At 35.6% G+C, this 22500-nt stretch overlaps 1 protein-coding gene across 10 annotated transcripts in view; it reads left to right on the top strand.

Annotated features, from left to right (window-relative positions):
* Positions 1-22500, top strand: part of Dis3l2 (Dis3 like 3'-5' exoribonuclease 2) — a 374186-nt gene that overhangs the window by 312031 nt on the left and 39655 nt on the right. For 9 of the 10 annotated variants that reach the window (XM_068363715.1, XM_068363724.1, XM_068363717.1 and 6 more), the window contains one exon: positions 12432-12612. In XM_068363715.1, coding sequence (XP_068219816.1) covers positions 12432-12612 — 181 coding nt within the window. The remainder of the gene's footprint in view (positions 1-12431; positions 12613-22500) is intronic. The other variant, XM_068363716.1, reaches the window with a different exon arrangement.

Here is a 22500-nt window from a genome sequence, read left to right as displayed (position 1 = left end):
GATAGGATTAGCTAATTGTAAGAAGATCCTGTAACAGCTCCCTGCTTTTGTTTTGCGTACCTACAGAAATTGATGTTAACCTCGCTTTGCTTCTTTATTTCTGGTAGGTAGTAGGTTGGCCTGGATATCAGCCTTCCGTTGAGATACTACAGCCAGAGAGTTACTGGGTACTTTGACTGGCCAGACAGTACTTCATTTGATCCCTCTCTCTGGTTATGGCTCATTTTTTTTCCATTGTCTTGCCTATTCTTTCCACATTCCCCTCTGTCCTTTACAGCTGACAACACTGAGATTACCAAACAATTCTTCTTCGATTAAGAAGTTAACTACTGCACTGTAGTTGTTCAGTGGCTACTTTCCTCTTGATAAGGATAGAAGAAACTCTTTAGTTATGGTAAGCAGCTCTTCTAGGAGAAGGACAGTCCAAAAGCAAACCATTGTTCTCTAGTCTCGGGATAAAGGTCTCTTGCTTGAGGGTGCACTCGACCACGCTTTTTTATCTTATTTCTCTTCCATATTTTTTTTTTTTTTTTTTTTTTTAGTTTTTACAGTTTATATATGAAATAATTATTTTCATGTGGTTACTGTTCATAAGATATTTTATTTGTAATGTTCATTACTTCTCTTATAGTGTATTACCTTTTTCCTTTTTCTTCACTGGGCTATATTTTCTTGTTGGGGTCCTTGGACATATAGCATCCTGCTTTTCCAACTAGAGTTATAGCTAAGCAAGTAAATATAATGATAATAATATGTAAATCCCATGTTGCATATTTTCAATATCCATTATATTTGTAAATATTGATTTATTTGATACTTTATGTTTATTGGTGACTTTGAAATACCCAATATCAATGTGGTCATAGAATACACTCATGTGGCGTCACAATGCCCCTGTGCTCCTCTTTCCTATACTCAACGCAGCGAAAAATGACCGAGAGGGGAGGGCTTTTGATTGGGAATGGATTCCCCCACTGATGCCACGTCTCAACAGATAATCGGCTCACTTTCCAAGCCTCCAACCCCTTACTCTCTGTCTCTCTCTAAATCTCTTTCTTAGATTTATCACCAATCCTCTTTGCTAATGCCTTTTAACACTCGCTCGTTCATATTGCTGTTAATATGAGCAATATTATCCCAATTACCTTTCATTTATTATTACGCTATTTATTCATGACGTCGCCCCGGTACCTCCTTCCTCCTCCTCCTCCTCCTCCTCCTCCTCCTCCTCCTCCTCCCCCCCCCCCCCCGTCATTCACCTCCCTCATCCCCCTCTAACGCTACTCCAACTGATCACCCACGTGTGACGTGGCTATAATCTTTATCTTTTATCAGAGACTCGTTTTCCTTCCTATTTTATATCCCATCCCACACTACACTCGGCAAGGGGAAACCTTCCCTTTCCTTAATTCATTATGAGAGTGTGCTGCCACATTATGTGTGTAGCGACAACATCTGGCACAGTGGAAGGGCCCCCCCCCCCACTCATATGCCATTGTTATGATGAGGGGAAACCTTATTACGGAAACCAGGCCTTGTATTCTACTTCAGTTTAGGTGTGGAACAAAAGGTTACCATGATTTCGTTTACAATTTCGGAAATACGTCAATTTAAATAGAAACAGAGGTAAGAGAAAGAAAGACGTAGACAGATGGTAAGCACGAGAGCGGGGTTTGGAGAAATAAGGCAGGCCGGTGATCTGTGAAAATATGGCATAAGTGGGGGATCCATTTAAAACCAGGTGCCCTTCTATATCGGTCGTTTTCAACTGTGTTGAGTATAGTGGCCCCGCATACTCACCTGTGACTACCCAGGTGGTCCCCTTTAATTGATAGATACCTAGATAGACCTTTAGGTAATATTAGGTAATATTACAGTTCTTACGGTCGTAGATGGATCTAAATTCATTGTCTCTGCTATGAATACCAAGCCTATCTCTCTTATTGCAGCGAGTCTCACATGGTCATATAAGTATTTCAGATATCTTTTGTGGTCTCTATTTGCTGTAGAAGTATAATTGTAAAAAATGTAAATTCAAGGAATTGATTTACCTTCTGTAATTTGTTCCTCTGTATGTACCGATGTATCCAGTCATCTTTTTTTTTATATAAAAAGAGCTTTCAATCTCTTTAATTAGTCTTCGACAACTATCACTTCGATTCTCATTAAAATATCATATAGGTATGAAGAATCTTGTATGAAGCACCACTTTTTTAACAGTACTCTCAAAACCGTTTCACGATATACACTTCATCAAAAAACCTTATTCTTTACCTTAACTTATTCTATTCTATTCTTATTTACCCTTTTCTTATGCTGCTATCAAGCAAATGTACTCTGAACATTTTCTTATAAACATTTAGTAATGTGATGCTCACAGGATATCTGCACTTGCATTTTAGTGTTTCTGCTTATAAAAAAGCTGTTATTCTTCTCGACCATTTCTCTATCTACAGAACAACCGTTTATGCCTTTATTATGTAATTAATGGTAACGTCACCATCATAATTGAGCTCCTAGGGCACTGCCTTTCATCTTCCTTTTAATTGCATCTTTATACCCTATAAACAACATTTTATTAAAACATTCCCAAATTTGCAGTCCAGTTTTATGCCTGCGTTACTTCTAAAGGCTTCTTTTTAAAACTCCTCATAATATCGTCAAAGCGCTTCATTATTAGCATCTTTTATTAAAAAAAGGATGATTTAACGTTTCATAAGCCTTTCTCTACTTGTGATGCAACTTCTTTTTCTTCTTAAGATACTTGCTCAGAGGCGCCCACTTGTGTTCAATTTCGATTTATTTTCCCTTATTAATTCCCTCTTCACCACTCGTGTACCTGAGTAATGATTTAATCATACAATTGTGATACATTTTAATTTATAATATGAAAATACGTTAATATATTCATTTATATGTGTATAGATATAAATAGTATTTACAATTTAAGTGTGCGTATGTATGTGTATGTATATATATATATATATATATATATACAGTATATATATATACATATATATATATATATATATATATATATATATATATATATATATATATAGATGACATTGTTGTGTTTGGTGAATCATAAGAAGAATTGCAAAAGAATGATAGAATATTTCAATTGAGAAAGCAGAAATGTAGGACTAAAAATGAATATGAGTAAAACTAAGATAATATTCCATAAAAGTGCAGAGAGACAACAAATAAGGGTTATGGACGAACCTCTAGAAATTTTTTATGAATATACATACTTAGGACAGATTGTAAGTGTTTCCCTAGGACATGAGATTGAAATTAAAAGAAGAATAAGCATGGGATGGAGAGCTTTGGGATAACAAAATGAGATTATGAAACGTAAAATGCCACTTTCTCTGAACAGAAAAGTATTTAACTTATACATCAGAAACTTGGAGCCTTACTAAAGCCTTAGAACATAAGCTAGTTGCAACTCAAAGAGCTATGGAAAGAATAATGATGGGAATAACACTAAGAGACAAAAAAAAGAGCAACATACGAGATATGAGAGCATACTAAAGTAGAGGACAACATCTAAGGGAAAAAAATGGAGATGGGCAGGACATATAATGAGAATGACAGATAATAGATAGTAAGGATAACAGAATGGGTCCCAGCGATTGCATAAGAAGGGGAAGGAAGAGACGAAGGACTGGCAAGCCAAGAAAATTTGCTGGTATAGACCGTCATAGAAAGATCATAAACTGATGCGAATGGAAGGACATATCTGAGACCTTTGTCCTGCAATTGACTAGTTTTGGCTGATGATGATACACACATACATACATACATACATACACACACACATACATATGTGTGTGTGTTTGTGTGTGTGTGAACATCATACATATATGTGTTGTACTGCATATACACTATACATAGATATTCATATAAAGTATGTACAATATACAGTATATGAGTATTAGCTACATTTTATTTTCAAATAAGCCCCAAATTCTCTCTAATGTTAAATTCGCTCTGCCATGGGATCTCAGACCATAGGGAAATTCCAGTAGTGGTAACTATTTCTGCCCAGTAAAAGATTCGAACCTATGATGAATAGAAGTAATAGTAAACATTAGGAATTTACCCCACTTGGCTGTTAAGAGAGATAAGAATCGATTCCGACTTTACTGTATTTAATTTTGTCGAATTCAGGATTTGTACTTAGAATCAAAATTAAGCCATGTCTACCATTACAGGTAATGATTATATATATATATATATATATATATATATATATATATATATATATATATATATATATACATATATATATATATATATATATATATATATATACATATATATCTATCTATCTATCTATCTATATATATATATATATATATATATATATATATATATATATAGATTGGCCCTTTTCATGATAATGTTTTTCAAATAAGCCACAAATAATATTTAATTTCAAAGAGTATTTGTGACTAACTTGATAAAACCAAAATAACGAGGGCTAATGATAAAATTATCATTCATATATATATATGAATATATATATATATATATATATATATATATATATATATATATATATATATATATATAAATGTGTGTGTATACGACTCATCCCACGTTTTACAATGCAGCCTAAACCGGGAGGGTTACTCGCCCCCTCAGAAAACCTACAGTAAACTTGGAAACCACGCTGATCTTGATACCAGGTCTGGAGAAACAGGTCGAACCCGTTCACAAAAAATGAGGGTAAAGCTGGTGAAATCGATCGTGATATAGTGTTAAGCTTTGTTTGAGAATCACTAATGTATCTTGAAATCAATCTTGAAATCTTTCGTTTGTTTTTATTATTATTATTATTATTATTATTATTTTTTTTTTTTTTACATGCTAAGCTACAACCCTAGTTTGAAAAGCACCATGCAACAAGCCCAAAGGCTCCAACTGGGAAAAATGTCCCAGTGAGGAAAGGAAACAAGGAAATAAATAAACTACAGAGAAGAAATGAACAATCAAAATGAAATATTTTAAGAAAAGTAACAATATTACAGTTTATCTTTCATATATAAACTTTAAAAACTTGAAAAAACAAGAGGAAGAGAAACCAGATAGAATAGCGTGCTCAAGTGTACCCTCAAGCAAGAGAACTGTTCCTCAAGACAGTGGAAGGCCATGGTACGCAGGCTATGACACTACACAAGACTAGCGAACAATGATTTGATTTTGGAGTATCCTTCTCCTAGAAGAGCTGCTTACCACAGCTAAAGAGTCTCTTCTACCCATACTAAGAGGAAATTAGTTACTGAATAATTGCAGTGCAATAGTCAACCCCTTGAGCGAAGAATTATTTGGTAATCTCAGTGTTGTTAGATGTTTGAGGATAGAGGATAATGTGTAAAGAATAGACCAGGCTATTCGGTGTATGTGTAGGCAAATGAAAAATTAGGCGTGACGAGAGAGGGGAATCCAATGTAGCACTGTCTGACCAGTCAAAGGACCCCAATAACTCTAGCGGTATTACTAGCTAAGCTTAAATCCTAGTTAAAAAATCAGGATGCTATAAGCTCTAGGGCTCCAACAAGGAAAAAGAGGCCGGGGAGGGATGAAAATAATCAGATAAATAAACTATATGAGAAATAATGAATAAAGAATATAAAATATCTCAAGATCAGTAATAATGCTAAATCAAATATGTCATATATAATACGAAGAGAGACTAAAAAATCAGGATGCTATAAGCTCTAGGGCTCCAACAAGGAAAAAGAGGCCGGGGAGGGATGAAAATAATCAGATAAATAAACTATATGAGAAATAATGAATAAAGAATATAAAATATCTCAAGATCAGTAATAATGCTAAATCAAATATGTCATATATAATACGAAGAGAGACTAAAAAATCAGGATGCTATAAGCTCTAGGGCTCCAACAAGGAAAAAGAGGCCGGGGAGGGATGAAAATAATCAGATAAATAAACTATATGAGAAATAATGAATAAAGAATATAAAATATCTCAAGATCAGTAATAATGCTAAATCAAATATGTCATATATAATACGAAGAGAGACTAAAAAATCAGGATGCTATAAGCTCTAGGGCTCCAACAAGGAAAAAGAGGCCGGGGAGGGATGAAAATAATCAGATAAATAAACTATATGAGAAATAATGAATAAAGAATATAAAATATCTCAAGATCAGTAATAATGCTAAATCAAATATATCATATATAATACGAAGAGAGACTAAAAAATCATGATGCTATAAGCTCTAGGGCTCCAACAAGGAAAAAGAGGCCGGGGAGGGATGAAAATAATCAGATAAATAAACTATATGAGAAATAATGAATAAAGAATATAAAATATCTCAAGATCAGTAATAATGCTAAATCAAATATATCATATATAATACGAAGAGAGACTAAAAAATCATGATGCTATAAGCTCTAGGGCTCCAACAAGGAAAAAGAGGCCGGGGAGGGATGAAAATAATCAGATAAATAAACTATATGAGAAATAATGAATAAAGAATATATAATATCTCAAGATCAGTAATAATGCTAAATTAAATATGTCATATATAATACGAAGAGAGACCTATGTATGCCCGTTCAACATAAAAACATTTGCTGCCGTTTTGACATTTGAAGATCCACCGATTCAACTGCCTGATTAGAAAGATCATTCCACAATCTGATCACAGTTGGAATATATAAATCTTAAAGAATACTGTAGTGTCGAGCCTGATAGAATTAACTGCTTCTTTGTATTACATACAGGATGGTATAGTCTGGGAAGATCTGAATGCAAATGATACTCAGATTTATGAATAATCTTATGCAACATGCATAAAGATGTCAACGGGACCTCTTAAGTGTAAAAGTAATTTTTGTAGGCATAATGAGTGTCAGGAAGTAAGTATCTATATACAAGGTGGTTACAAAGGGAAGTGTTTGTTTGTTAATAATCATTACTTCCACTACCATTGCAATGCATTTGTTGGACATCATTGTAAGCCAACGTGGTTAATTTTCCCCGTATGTTACTGACCATAAATACCAGATGCAACATTGGATTATGGTTATTTAGTTGATTAGCGTAGGTGACCATGCTGTTTCCGAAACTTTTCCCTGTAAAAGGCGTCTATCTAGTATTATATTGCTGTAAATAGTGTTGTTACTGTATTTGTTGCTGCAGGTGTTGTTACATATACTGTCTTTTATCATAAAATAGTTCTTAAAACGTTTTACATTCTCTCTGATATATTGGATGGAACTCTGTTTCTGTAACTTATTTTGGTCAAAGTAAATGTAAGATATATTTTACAATACATTATTCTAGATATGAGTTGGTTTTCTATCAGCAACAATATATTCTAATGATAAATATAAGGGAGAGATTTATCGCCACCCTGATGCAGAACATGCATTGGTTGAACAATACAAAGCAGGGATAAGGCCTTTGTAAATAAGTAGCTGAAATGCCTTGTATTCTTAATCTTTTCTTAATATAAAATAAGGATATTTTAAATTGCACCAATACCCAGATATTTAAAGGACCTAGGTTCTGGATAGAAGGAAAGCTTATGGGATACTGATTTACATGATGTTTTCCAATTGGTAGATAAAAAGACAAGTACTCGGAGATGAAAAAGAGGATACAGGATGACTGATGTATGAAAGATGAATTAATGATGGATGACTGATATTCAAAAATGTTAAAAAGAGAAGTGGTAGAAATGTAAATAACCATATAAAGATGAGGAAAAGTAGATAGACAACAGATACTTGAAGAGTATCACTAAACTATGAAAGTGTTATAAGAGCATTCATCAACCACAGGCATAAATTGGTGGTATTAAACTATTTCACCGATTATTATCTGTAAGTAATGTAACCACACACAATATATGAATATTTCGACATATCCATGACTGGCTCAAAATTTTTTTCTGTAAATGTTAGAGGAATACTGGTGTGTAAAAGAATGCAAGCACGTAAGTAGACGTGTAAAAAAGTAAAAGGTAGAAAGCAATGTTGATGAAATTCGAAAGGAACACTAAAGGACCTATGTTATTACTTACGGTACCCGTCCAAGAAACACTGCAAGCAGACTCTGCTAGGACACATTGCGTGAGAAAAATTACAAAGAAAAAGATATGAATGAAAATATGTGCTTTTAAACTCAACGAGAATTTGTCTCTTGCCTCGGAAATATAAATATTAGTGGACAAACTTACACCTAAGTTTTGATGAGGATAACCAAATTTTCTTCTCTCTCTCTCTCTCTCTCTCTCTCTCTCTCTCTCTCTCTCTCTCTCTCTCTCTCTCTCTCTGAACTGATGGAATCACTTAAGTTCAAATACTATTAGCCTTGTGTATTATTTTGTAAATAGGTTCTTAAGTTATTGATAGCTCGTCACTAACTTCTCTCCTGTACTGAAGAAATCAGATCATACTAGTTGTGTGAAACCTGTTGTTATATGTAATTTTCTTTTGTTTCTAAGTTGAATGAATATTTAATTTTCCCGTTATCAAATTGTTTATGGTTTCTAAGACATGCACACACTGGCCTTACAGAGAAACATCGTTATATTACCATACAGTATTATGAATCATTTGATTCATAGCTCTCACGTTGCGTCATTTTCTTGTCCACCATTAGGACAATAACAGAACCCTAATTTAGATCAACAATGAGCCTGAACTGATTTCAAAAGCTCTTTGTCTGCTTATCTATGAGACTTTGACTAAAGGCGGCTTTTAACTATCTGAGAGTGTTACGGAATATTGATAAACAACATAATGATAATGCTTATTATTGTTGATAATAGGAATTGAATGTACAGTAGTTTTGATATCTGATTTTGAATGCGTTTCATAGCCACACTTGTCCTGTTATCTCCTACTTCTGCTTTTGAACTGATGTTTTATTTTCATCACATTGAATATGTGACTGACTGATCCTTTATGTATGGATGCGTTTATATCAAACAGTACAGTTATTATCTATAATGTAACTATAAAAAGATCCCTCTTTAAGCTGGGTGTAAAGGTGTTTCCAAAACGAGACGGATGCGATGGTCGGAATTTAGCAGCAAAATTCAGAACCTGTTATGTTTACTTTTTTATTCTATATCTAGCCAATCGTTGTTTAGGTCTATTTTTACTTTAATAAAAAAAAAAATCACGTAGTTGCTTCCCCTGGCTTCCATCTTAAACCTCCTCTACCCCCCATCAGAATATTATGAATTAGGCTGATTATGCTTTTGACCTTTTATACAACGATCTCTTACATTTTCATCTACAGAAGAACGTAATTTCAATACGAATTGCCCCCAGCATCAATGACGAGGACCATAATTCAAATGTTCTGTCTGTGAAAAATGGTTTGTGGTGTATGCGTTTGTACCAACGATAAATATTGCGCATTTTTATGCACATGTATTCAGTCAGCTGCATTAAAGGATTAGACCAGTTGGGGTCTCTTGGTATGCTGTCATTCAATTGTCTCTTATCTTTACCAACTCTATCGATCGTTTCAGGTTTTGAACCAAGTTGCCTAACTCGTGTAACCATTGCTGCAAATCCCTCACCCTCTAGCTCACTTTCATTTACTTGTAATTAGTTCTTAATACATAATTATTTAGTTATCTTATTATTATATATGTCTATATATATATATATATATATATATATATATATATATATGTATATATATGTATGTGTGTGTATATATATATATATATATATATATATATATATATATATATATATATATATATATATATATATCATTTTGAGTGGGGATACCGTTACGTGATGAAAGGTTTTGGGTATCACCACGATCAGCAAAACTGTACTAGGTTGGTTTGGTAGTAGGTAGGCTAGGGCACCAGCCACCCGTTGAGATAATACCACTAGAGAATTATGGGATCCTTTGACTGGCCAGACAGAACTACATTGGATCCTTCTCTATAGGTACGGTTCACTTTCCATTTGCCTACACTTACACCGAATAGTCTGACCTATTCTTTACATATTCTCCTCTGTCCTCATACACCTGACAACACTGAGATTACCAAACAATTCTTCACCCAAGGGGTTAACTACTACACTGTAATTGTTCAGTGGCTACTTTCCTCTTGGTAAGGGTAGAAGAGACTCTTTAGCTATGATAAGCTGCTCTTCTAGGAGAAGGACACTCCAAAATTAAACCATTGTTCTCTAGTCTTGGGTAGTGCCATAGCCTGTGTACCATGGTCTTCCACTGTCTTGGGTTATAGTTCTCTTGCTTGAACTTACACTCGGGCACACTATTCTATCTAATTTCTCTTCCTCTTGTTTTAAAGTTAATATAGTTAATATAGGAAATATTTATTTTTATGTTACTGTTCTTAAAATATTTTACTTTTCCCTGTATCCTTTCCTCACTGAGCTATTTTCCCTGTTGGGGCCCCTGGGATTGTAGCATCCTGCTTTTCCAACTAGGGTTGTAGCTTAGCAAGTAATAATAACAACAACAACAATAATAATAATAATAATAATAATAATAATAATAATAATAATAGTAATAATAATAGTGATCAGACGAGATTCACCTACCATCAGCAAACTGAAGTGCCCAGCAGTGGACTTGAAATCGTTGCATTTGTTGTCGTATATACATACACATACATGTGTATATTTATATATATATATATATATATATATATATATATATATATATATATATATGTGTGTGTGTGTGTGTGTGTGTGTGTGTGTGTGTACATATATTTTCTAGTTCATATACTACATAAATGCCTTTTAGCTCCCATTTATCCTTTGCCATTCTTACCATTTTTTAACAAATAATTAATAAGTTCATTTAAAGCTTATCACTTCCAATTATTAAGTTCATTTGAAGCTTTCTAATAATTTTCAAGACCGTTTGTCTCATTCTAGAGAAATATATGTATATAATTAATAATAGCATAAGTTCATATAATAAAATTTTATGTTTGTGTTTGTTGAATGTGTATATACACGAGTTATTTTTTTTCTGGGTATCAATTATCAATGGCTGTATAGTTAAATCAGTAGTTATATTCACAGTTAACTAAGGTTTTTGACAATTATCTAAAGTTAATCCTTGATGTCAGTATCTTATTATAACCCAAAAGACTTTTCTCGCAAGAGTCTCAGCCTCCCTCTGAGCGGGAGGGAGAGTTGCGAAATGAGCTTTTGTTGACACATTTTGTCCTTTGTGGATCATCGTATTGTTCATTTCCCGTGTCTTTATGATGAGTTGAAGCACCTTTGACCCTCATTTTAACTTTTTATATGTGTCAGAAGTTGATAAACTTTATATTATTATTATTATTATTTGCTTAGCTACAATCCTAGTTGGAAAAGCAGGATGCTATAAGCCCAAGGGCTCCAACAGGGAAAATAGCCCAGTGAGGAAAGGAAAGAAGGAAAAACTACAAGAGAAGTTTAAGAGCAATAATAATTTTAAAATAAATTTTTCATATATAAACAAAAGACTTGAAATTAACAAGAGGATAAATACTTCAAAATAGCAATAAGAAGAGAAACAAGATAGAATAGTGTGCCCGAGTGTACCCTCAAGCAAGAGATCTCACACACAAGACAGCGGAAGACCATGGTACAGAGGCTATGACACAACCCAAGACCAGAGAACAATGGTTTGATTTTGGAGTGTCCTTCTCCTAGAAGAGCTGCTTACCATAGCTAAAGAGTCCCTTCTACCTTCACAAGAGGAAAGTGGCCTCTGAACAATTACAGTGCAGTAAATAACCTCTTGAGAGAAGAAAAATTGTTTGGTAATATCAGTGTTGTTAGGTGTATGAGGAGATTAGAATGGGTAAAGAATAGGCCAGAATATTTTGTGTATGTGTCGGCAAAGATGAAATGAGCTGTAACGAGAGAGAGGGATCCAATGTAGTACTGTCTGGCCAATCAAATGACCCAATAACTCTCTAGCGGTAGTATCTCAACGGGTGGCTGGTGCCTTGGCCAACCTACTCCCTATATGTAGGTTTTTAATTATCACCTACTCAAAAGCCACATAACCCTCGCATGGTTCTTAATTAAGTCTTTAAACGAATGATGATGCAAAGATTGGAAGATTTTATGTCAAATATCATTGTATTTTCTAAACCGAAATCTCAGTTTCATTAATGATTAAATATTCTCGATAAGATAACGGTCAATTTTTTCTTTATAGACAACTCTCTCTCTCTCTCTCTCTCTCTCTCTCTCTCTCTCTCTCTCTCTCTCTCTCTCTCTCTCTCTCTCTCTCATCTGGAAATAGTTAAATATTCATTGAAATATATCACTAAATATTGAAACGACTCATAAATATCTTATAAATTTTGATTAGTTTTACCACGATTTTCCTATTTAACTCCCAACAATAAAAAATGTCTCCTTTTTATCCTCAGCAGCAACAGCAACAGCCTCCACACAGTAGTGGAGGGTCCTCCCGTGAGTCCTCACGGCCCTGTTCCCGGGGCTCGACACCGTCCAGTAGCAGGTCATCAGCCCCCTCTCGACCCCCGTCCCGAAGGTCATACCCGAATAGGTCATCACGCTCTCCTGATCGACATACTCCCGAACACGAAGGTATGTCATCTAGAGTTAATTATCACTGCTGGTCTTTATGATTGAATATACAAATACTTACTCTGGGGTTACATTTGGAACGTATCCACAATATTCTTTCTTTTATTTTAAAAGTCTAAATATCCGGAAATTTCAGTATAGAGCGATCTCTTTATTTTGACTGTTTAGAAGAAAATTAAGCTCCAATATCAGGGACATATTTCAGCCGAAAATATCAGCTTACTCTGTCTTAACCAAAAAGCTGTAACACTGTTATGAACCCCTCTAAAAGCAGAAAAAATCATGTATTGAGACATGAAGGAAAATATTAAGGGTACTGCATACACACATACACATATATGTGTGTATATATATATATATATATATATATATATATATATATATATATATATATATATATATATTTGTGCGTGTGTACAGTACACACACACATACATACATACATACATATATATATATATATATATATATATATATATATATATATATATATATATATATATGGGGACTTGGGTTCATACAGACTTATTTTGAACTTACCCTTCCCATCAAGAATGCTAGAATATTTTATTCTTGAGGAATCAGTGGGTCATTCGGAAAGAATTTAATCTTTACTGGATAATCAGTTAACATACAACCAATTGTAATCAATAGCTGAAGTGGCTGCAGTATGTTCTGTTATAAATAACTCTACTGAAAATGATGGAAAAATACAACTGGACATCATACTTGATTTTATTCAAGCTTTTGAATACTTTTGTTCATGAACTACTCCTTAACGATTTACGATCCATTGGGGTTCATGATAAAGCTTTGAAGTACTTGCAAGAATAGTTGCACAACAGGAAGTGTTGTACACGGACTGGAAATTTATATCCATCCTATGAAACATTAAAAAGAGGAATGTCACAAGGAATTGAATTAGGTCTAGTTCTATTTTTTATTTATACCACTAGTTTGTCAAAAGTACTACAAAGCCATGAGGTTAAATTCAAGCCATTTGTGAAAGATACACAATTATTTTGCTCCTCCGTAAGTGAGATTGAGGATGCAACTGAGAAATTAAACGATGTTCTGACTAGTGTTAGGGAATGGATGACATTTGAACAGTAAATGAAACTGAACAGATAGTGGTGGGGAAGTAAAAAAAAAAGTCAATATTCTTAGTTAAATTCAAATGCATATTAGTAACAATTTGGTTCCGATAACCACTAGAGTTCGTTATTGCAATCCCTCAGTACTCTAATAGATACTGTAGTAAAAATTGTTTTTGTTGAGAGATATCAAGATGAATATTCCGTTGAGAAACTTGATTGACTATTTCATTGTAAGTGTTGATAACTGCAACCCTGTCTAATGCAAATTAACTAACGTAGAAATTAGAAAGTTGCTAAATATAACAGAGCAGAAATATTAGTAAAGGGTGTCGCAGCCTCAGATAAAATTGCTGCTGCACTAACTGAGATAGCTGGCTGCCTATCAATCCTAGAATAATTATCTAAATATGTTCGATGACTCATGAAAACGTCAAAATTGGATGTCCAAAGTACTTGAGATATTTGCTATACATTATACTGCCAACAAATAACACCGACACAAGACTAGTTAAGGAGGGTTTTAGATTACTGGAACCAAGGTGCACCTCAACTATACTGTAGGTTCTAGACCCTAGAACTGTCAAATACGCAGCACCAAGATTGGGAAATAAAATTTCTCTCTTGACGTAAGAATGGTCTATATACAGTACAACACGGTCCACGGGGCCACTTGTCACCAGATAGGTGATATATCGTTAGATAGACGTCCCCTTGTCCTTGAGGCTGTGATGCAGTCCGTTGTCTCTTAGTTTCAACTTAATAAACATGTGCTACTTACTTTGTGTTTTGTTTTATGGGGTCGGTTATTACAATGGTGAGGAGAATTAAACTAAACAACCAATCAAGAACTGGATTGAACCACGTGCTGTGGATTCTAGTTTTTTAACAGTCAAAGAACAATAAATGAAAATGGCCGAATTACCTGGCTTCCCAACTTTTTGTGTTACTGGCAAGAGTAACGTTGTTGTGAAATAGATTCACTATATAACAAAATTGTTGAATTTATTTATTGCAATGAACATTAGCAATAAAAAGCGAAAAAATGTGATAGATACAGTATCATTACAAATGAGACCGGGGAAGATTATCATGAAGTGATACACCGCCCTCATGGGTAACTCAACATGAAGATACATCGACTTTGAGACATTTGAATTTAAGAATGTGAAACAAGAAAAGTACGAAAATGTTGATCAATCTGCAACACTTTTAAAGGTAAAAGCAAAGTTTTTTCATTTTGGAAAAAAAAAAAACGGAAATAGAATCTCAAGGGGTTGTTGTAGCCTATTGGAAACGTCCCTGCTTGGCCGTCTGTCGGACTGGGGTTCGAGTCACTTTCAATCCTGATATTTTCTTGTAGTGTCTGCAACCTCACCATCCTTGTGAACTAAAAACGGGGAGTTTGGGAGAGCCTATAGGTCTACCTTCTGAGTCATCAGCAGCTATTGCCTAGCCCTCCCTGGTCCTAGCTGGGGTGGAGAGGGGACTTGGGCGCTGATCATATGTATATATGGTCAGTTTCTAGGACATTGTCACTGTCCTTGCATCTGCCATTCATGAACGGCATTTAAACCTTTAAAGTGATACTTGGATGTAAGTCGAGCAGTCTGCGACAGAAATTCCTCGAAGTGAATTAGTGCTTGGCAATTGCTCTGGATAGCAAGGAATGTGGATTTAGTTGATAGACAGGCTAAAGCCTTTGAATGGCAGGAATGTATGGAAACAGAAGTTGAAACATTTTATCAAGTTTATTGCAGACCCCTCATAAAAAAAGTATCAAAAGCATATACAAAATAAATGCAAAAATTGTCTAAATGATTCGGTGGACAGGGTCAGTCCAAATGACAATGCAGGTACATATGTGACAATGCAAAACATCGCTAAATGAACATAATCCAATTGTGTACTATAATGTGCCCCACTGTATATAGCAACGGGAAAATGGCATAAAAAATATGCAGCAGAGATGAAGATTGCAAATTTCAAGAGTAAATAAGAGACCCGTTTACACTATTTCTGTATACCAGAAACACTGCGAAAAAAGAGTCGTCTAAATAGTACAGTGTGGGCATCAATGTCACTAAACTAAAACTTTGTTTGGGGAAACAACCTGTTTTCCATGCATTGACAGAATAGTAGATATTGTTTGGAGAAACTGTATACCATTTATAGCAGCGACGCCGCTGAAAATTCCAGAACCCATTGAAATAAACGAGCTACCTAATAAGACATTATTTTTGTGTCCCTTTCAAAACTGGATATTAATGCCTAGGCACACTCACTGACATCAAATGCTGTATTACCATGTTTCGGATAATATTTTCTAAGGTTGGGGTACTAGATGAGGATATAACTGACATTGGAGCACTGTATACAGACTTTGCACAAGATAATCGAATTTTCTCATGCCACGCATGGTGATGAAACTCAATTCATTAATTAGTTCCTGATAATAAATAGCAATGCAATACGTACTTCAACAGGAACGGCACCGGACAGAATTGTTTTGCAGAAACCAGATAACAAATTATCTCAAATACATACAAAAATATGGGCACCAGACTTTGCCAAAAAAAGGGCAAATTTAAAAACTAAATATACTGATACAAGCCGACTTGCGGAGCCGTCTAATTTTAAACTCTGCGATAGTTATTAAACATTGTATTACTAAAACAATTTACACGCCTATCAATAACCACATAGGTTAGATTGTGCCACCAGAAGGATCCATGATAACAACAAGACATAATGGTTGTTTAAGTACCAGAGATTCTGCATGTTTCGAGAAAGTAAACCAACCTGTGCCCCATCAGAATAACACAGGTGCACCTATTTCACAAGTGCCAGAAAGAGACCAGTTTTCAGCAAGATTCATGGATTATAATGTTGGCTCAACTGGGCCCTATAGTTTAAAAATCATTGCAGTCATCAATGATTCTTTTGAGAGATTATAATGCCATTTCCTAGAATAATGCCAAGGTTTTTGCCAGTTACAAGATCTAAAAGCAGCATATTCTCCACTATAAAATTTTTATAATTAATTTGAATTAGTATTAATTTATTTTTCAGAAAATTCTCATAAATGTGAGTTTATTTGAGTTACTATTGGTTTATTCATGAGCAAACATATATTGTCCAACATTTTAAGTGTGACTGGTAATTAGTTCGTGTCTGTATTACTCAATAATTGAATAAGTTATTTATTTAAGACATTCTTTTAAGTTTAAATGTATTGTTTATACATGATATTTATCTGATCCTGGCATCTTCCAAGGCGCAGTTGCTTAAAGATCAAAACCGTCTTCTCACTTTTTGTAACAAACTTAGGCTTATGATAAATTAAAAGTAAAGCTCACGCTAATGCAGAATATCAAGTACCCGAGTATGCTGATAGATACAACAGCAACGAGTCTTTCTATCAGATGCTCCTCTCGGCAAACTCAGGAAGGAAGAGCAATTGAACCCGAGTGTTCAAGACCAATCCATTCTCTTATGGCAAGTTGTCACTGGTTATTTGTTAAATCAAGGGAAGCTAATACCTCCCAGCCATCTTCATTTGCAGTTACTAGTCGGTTACCTCAAACCCTACATCTGTGGTCATATCCTTGGACAAGGAAGAAAGAGAGGGCCTTTGCTGGTGGTTGGCATCAGAAATCTGATGATAGTTCATTTTAATTCTCCCCCTCCATCGATGTTTCAGTTCTCAGACGTATTGTAGGAAGGTGAGGGAAAACTGGGATGATCTAGTGACTTCGGAAGTGTGAACAGAGAACGAAAGCCACATTCACATCAACGTACTTAAATTGCAGGTGCCATCCCTAGCATTGCAAGCATTCAAGGTACAGGTGATGGGTCACTTAGTGGTACTGATAAGCTAGAGCACCTCAAAAGAGGTTCATGTTAACAAGCAAGGGTGTTTAGTGTCATTGCCTCTATGATAATTGGTGCAACAGATTCACACCTCAACAGCTCTTCGATCCATAGATTTGTGGCACAACACATTCTAGGTAAGCGGATTATTTTCAATGGTAAACTCAGCCATTGTGATAAGGTGATAGGGAGATGTGGTCCCTTCATCCTCACGTAGTGGTGAAGCTGTTCAAATTGTGGAGTTCTCTGTGATTGGTCGGTTTACAACTTATTTGAACAGAGAGCTCGTAACCTTCTTATCCTCCATTCTGGATCAGTTGACAGCATTTGAGGACACCGCTGGGACAACGTTGACATATATGCCTCCTTTCCATTCAGACACATTAGGCACATGGTCAATTGTCTTATGATTATTCCAAATCTCAGAATGACCGTGCATACTTGAAGGATAGAGAGTATCCAATATCTCTTCCAGGTGTGAGTTTTTTCTTGTTAGACTTGGATAAATATTTCTGGATGTCCTATGTTGGCCCTTTGCAGCTGTTTACCAAGGAAAGTAGACCATCTTGTGGAAATGTTGACATAGATATGGTATATATCCTGGCAGAGCATCTCTTCATCATGCAGTGCATTTCCTCATCTCCCTTCACCACTAGAACCTTCTCTCTGTCTTTGCTGTGAAAGATTATCCCTCCACTCTGAACCAAGTCTCTCCACTGAAGGACATGAACAAATCTGCTTCATGAGACTTGTCCATGCTCATGAAGAATTTTGAGCAATATCATCTATCCACCCTGAGATCTGTCTCCCACAGTGGGATGATACCCTTGTTCTTCAGGACTTCGCTAGGGTTTAGTGGAAGCTATGCAAAATGCGTCTGAAATACTACATTGTTTTCCCCCCTCATGGGTCCAGATGGTATCTTACAAGGGGTACAGCTTGTCAAATCTAAGTTCAGGAACTTCATTTTATTAGGGAATGAGTCTCCATATGTAAAGGACAAAGTGTGTGTTCTATGCAGAAACAAATGACAAATATTTAAAATAATGTTTATTTTCCTTAGCTTACAGTCCTAATTCTTCTTATGTAAATTCCCACCTCAAGCTTCCCTCTGAAATAAGTACTGAGCCAACATAGAAATAGACATGTGCTACTAAAGAGTAGTAGGTTGGCCAGGGCACCAGTCGCCCGTTGAGTTACTACCACTAGAGAGTTGTTGGATCCTTTAACTGGCCAGACAGTAATGCATTGGGTCCCTCTCTCTGGTTACGGCTTATTTTTTCTTTGCCTACACATACACAGAATAGTCTGGCCTATTCTTTACAGATTCTTGTCTTTCCTCATACACCTGACAACAATGAGATTATTAAACACTTCTTCACCCAAGGGGTTAATTGCTCTTCTGCAATTGTTCAATGTACTTTCCTCTTGGTAAGGGTAGAAGAGACTCTTTAGCTATGGTAAGCAGCTCTTCTAGGAGAAGGACACTCCAAAGTTAAACCTTTGTTCTCTAGTTTTGGATAGTGCCATAGCCTATGTACCATGGTCTTCCACTGTCTTGGGTTAGAGTTCTCTTGCTTGAGGGTACATTCAGGCACACTATTCTATCTTATTTTTTTTCTTCCTCTTGTTTTTTTTAAATGTTGTGTTGGGCAGGCTTAATAGAAGGGCCATGGATGCCTGGTGGTTTATCAAGAGGTTGTCTTTTCCTTATCTGATTCTTTTTCTTCTCAAAACCATCCTTACTGTCCTCCCTTCAGTTGAAGTGGCTATCCTGGAGGGTATTTAGCCTTGCATGGTGTATCGGCTCCTCCATGTTGACCAGTTTTTCCGACTTTTTACTATAATCTATGGGTTTCATCAAATAAGTATTCTGTTTCTTTTTTATTACTATTAATTCTTATGCTGTCTGGAAACATTAAGCGAAATCCGGGACCAGTACGTCCTAGATTTCGTCAATGCCATCTTTTGTATTGCAATATTTGTGGTCTTCATGCAAATATTCAAGACCTTACAGTTGCGTCCAGACAGTATGATATTCTTCTGTGCTCAGAAACTTTGGTTTCTAATATGAGGCACTCATCTGAGCTCCTTATAACTGGTTTTAAGAAGCCAATAATTATGAAACGTGATGCCATCTCTAGGGCCAGGGGAATGGCGGTGTATATTAGGACTGAGTACCCTGCTTCTCATAAGTCCTGCTATCAATGTGGATGTCATGAGATTCAGGTAATAAAATTTTGTGGCAGGCATAATAACTTTTATTTGTGTTCGATCTACCGGAATCCTGACATGGATGATTCTATCTTCGAGTGTCTTCTTACCATTATGGCTAAGATACAAGAAGATGATACAAAGGCTTCTTTTGTCTTTGTTGGTGATTTTAATGTTCACCATAGGGAGTGGTTAAGTTCTATCTCTCCTACCGATCGCCATGGCTTAAGAGCTTTAAACTTTGCCTCTGAATCAGGCTGTGAGCAAATCATAAATGAAGCTACTCACAGGTCTGGTAATTGCTTGGACCTCGTATACACTGACTCCCCACTGGCGTTATAACTAGTAAGGTTGGTTCTCCAGTCGGGACATCTAATCATGCCTTGATTTCATTAGTAGTGAAGACTGAGCAGCCTGTCCCTGATGTATCATACTCTTGTAAAATTTATATGAAATCCCAAGCAGACTGGAATGGGATTTTGCATGATCTTGTGTGCTTGAGTTGGTCACAATTATATAGTAGTGTTGATCCTGTTGTCCCTTTGAATGAGAATCTAGTCAACATAATTGATAGGCGTATCCCTTCTCGTGTGCTAAGGTACCGAGTGAAGGACAAACCGTGGTTCAATGATGATTGTAGACGTGCTTATTTGGAGAAGCAGGAGGCCTATCATCTTTGGAAGGGTAACAGATCAGATTTGACTTGGAATAACTATACTCAGCTTCGAGCTTTTGCTCAGAGAGTGTATGGCTCAACTGAAAAGGAATACAATTTAACCGTAAAAGAAACCCTTTCTGGTACAACTCAGGAACATAAATGGTGGTCTACCCTTAAATCTGCACTTTTTGGTGTAGATGCAACAGTTCTTACTTTACTTAAACCAGATGGCTCAGTCATTCACTGTTCAAAGGAAAAGGCAACCCTTTTGGCTGATGTTTTTGACAGTAAACAGAGTAATGAAAAACTTGAACTTCCTCATTCCTGTTTTCCTGAGGCTAAACTAACTAGTTTAGCTTTTCGATCTCGTGAAATTAAAGCTCTGTTGATGGACATTGATGCTTATGGAGGTGTAGACCCAAATGGTATTTTTCCTTTGTTTTTATAAAGACTGCAGATTTCTTAGCTCCAAGGTTATCTGTTATTTGGCGCAAGTTAGCAAGAAGGGGAGCTTTTAGCACTTGTTGGAGAATTGGTAATGTTATTCCTCTATGTAAATGTGTTTGCGGTAGCTCAAGTCCAACTGATTACCGCCCAATTTCCATAACAACCATATTATCTAAAGTTTTTAAACGTCTTCTGGCAAAGTGTCTTAATAGGTTTACTGAAGGTAATCATCTATTCCCTAGTTTGCAATTTGGTTTTCGCAAAGGCCTTGGAGCATGTGATGCCCTTTTTACAATCTCCAATGCTGTACAGAAATCCCTTGATTGTGGTCAGGAAGTTCGTATGATTGGCCTTGATTTCAGTGCTGGCTTTGACCGTGTTAATCATGAGGCCCTTGTTTTCAAACTCAAACAGTGGGGAGTGGGTGGGTCGTTTCTTAGCATTATTATTGATTTTTTTAAGTAATAGATCTCAAAGAGTTGTTGATGGGCACCATAGAGAGTATAGGAATGTGATATCCGGTGTTCCACAGGGTAGTGTTCTTGGCCCATTACTTTTCATACTATATACACATGACATGTGGTTTGGCCTAGAAAACAAGCTTGTTGCATATGCAGATGATGCTACTCTCATTGCATCAATTCCATCCCCGTAATGTAGATCTGGGGTTGGTGAATCCCTTAATAGAGATCTAGCTAAAATTAGTGCATGGTGCAAATTATGGGGTATGAAGTTGAATCCTAACAAAACTCAAAGTATGATTGTAAGTACGTCGTGGACCGTGGCTCCTCAACATCCGGATCTCAGTATTGATAATGTTTCTTTAAATTTGTATGAATCTTTTAAAATTTTAGGTGCGATTCTCGACAGCAAATTTACTTTTGAGAAACACATTAGGTCTGTGTCTTCTTCAATTGCACAAAAAATTGGCTTATTGAGAAAATCTTTTAAGATTTTCGGTGATCAATCTATTCCGAAGTAGTGTTTTAATTCTTTCATTTTACCTTGTTTTGAGTATTGTTCTCCTGTCTGGTCTTCAGATGCTGATTCTCATCTTAATTTGTTGGACAGAAACTTACGGTCTATTAAATTTCTTATTCCTGATCTAGATATTAATCTTTGGCAGCGTCATTCAATTAGTTCATTATGCATGTTGCATAAGATTTTTCATAACTCTGACCATCCATTACATTCAGATCTCCCTGGACAATCCTATCCTGTTCGTAATACTAGGCAGGCAGTTAATTCTAATAGCCAAGCCTTCTCCATCATGAGGCTCAATACTACACAGTATTTTAGAAGTTTTATTCCAGCTGTGACCAAGTTGTGGAATGATCTTCCTAATCGGGTAGTTGAATTAGTAGAACTTCAAAAGTTCAAAGTTGCAGCAAATGTTTTTATGTTGGCCAGGCTGACATGAGTCTTTTTATAGTTTATATATGGCATATCTGTTTTGACGTTGTTAATAGTTTATATATGACATATCTGTTTTGACGTTGTTAATAGTTTATATAGGACATATCTGTTTTGACGTTGTTACTGTTTTTAGAATGATTTATTGTTAATTGTTCTCATCATTTATTTATTTCCTTATTTCCTTTC

The sequence above is a fragment of the Palaemon carinicauda genome, chromosome 40 (assembly GCF_036898095.1).
Source record: "Palaemon carinicauda isolate YSFRI2023 chromosome 40, ASM3689809v2, whole genome shotgun sequence".
Classification (NCBI taxonomy): Eukaryota; Metazoa; Arthropoda; class Malacostraca; order Decapoda; family Palaemonidae; genus Palaemon; species Palaemon carinicauda.
This window is presented reverse-complemented; position numbering and strand designations above follow the sequence as displayed.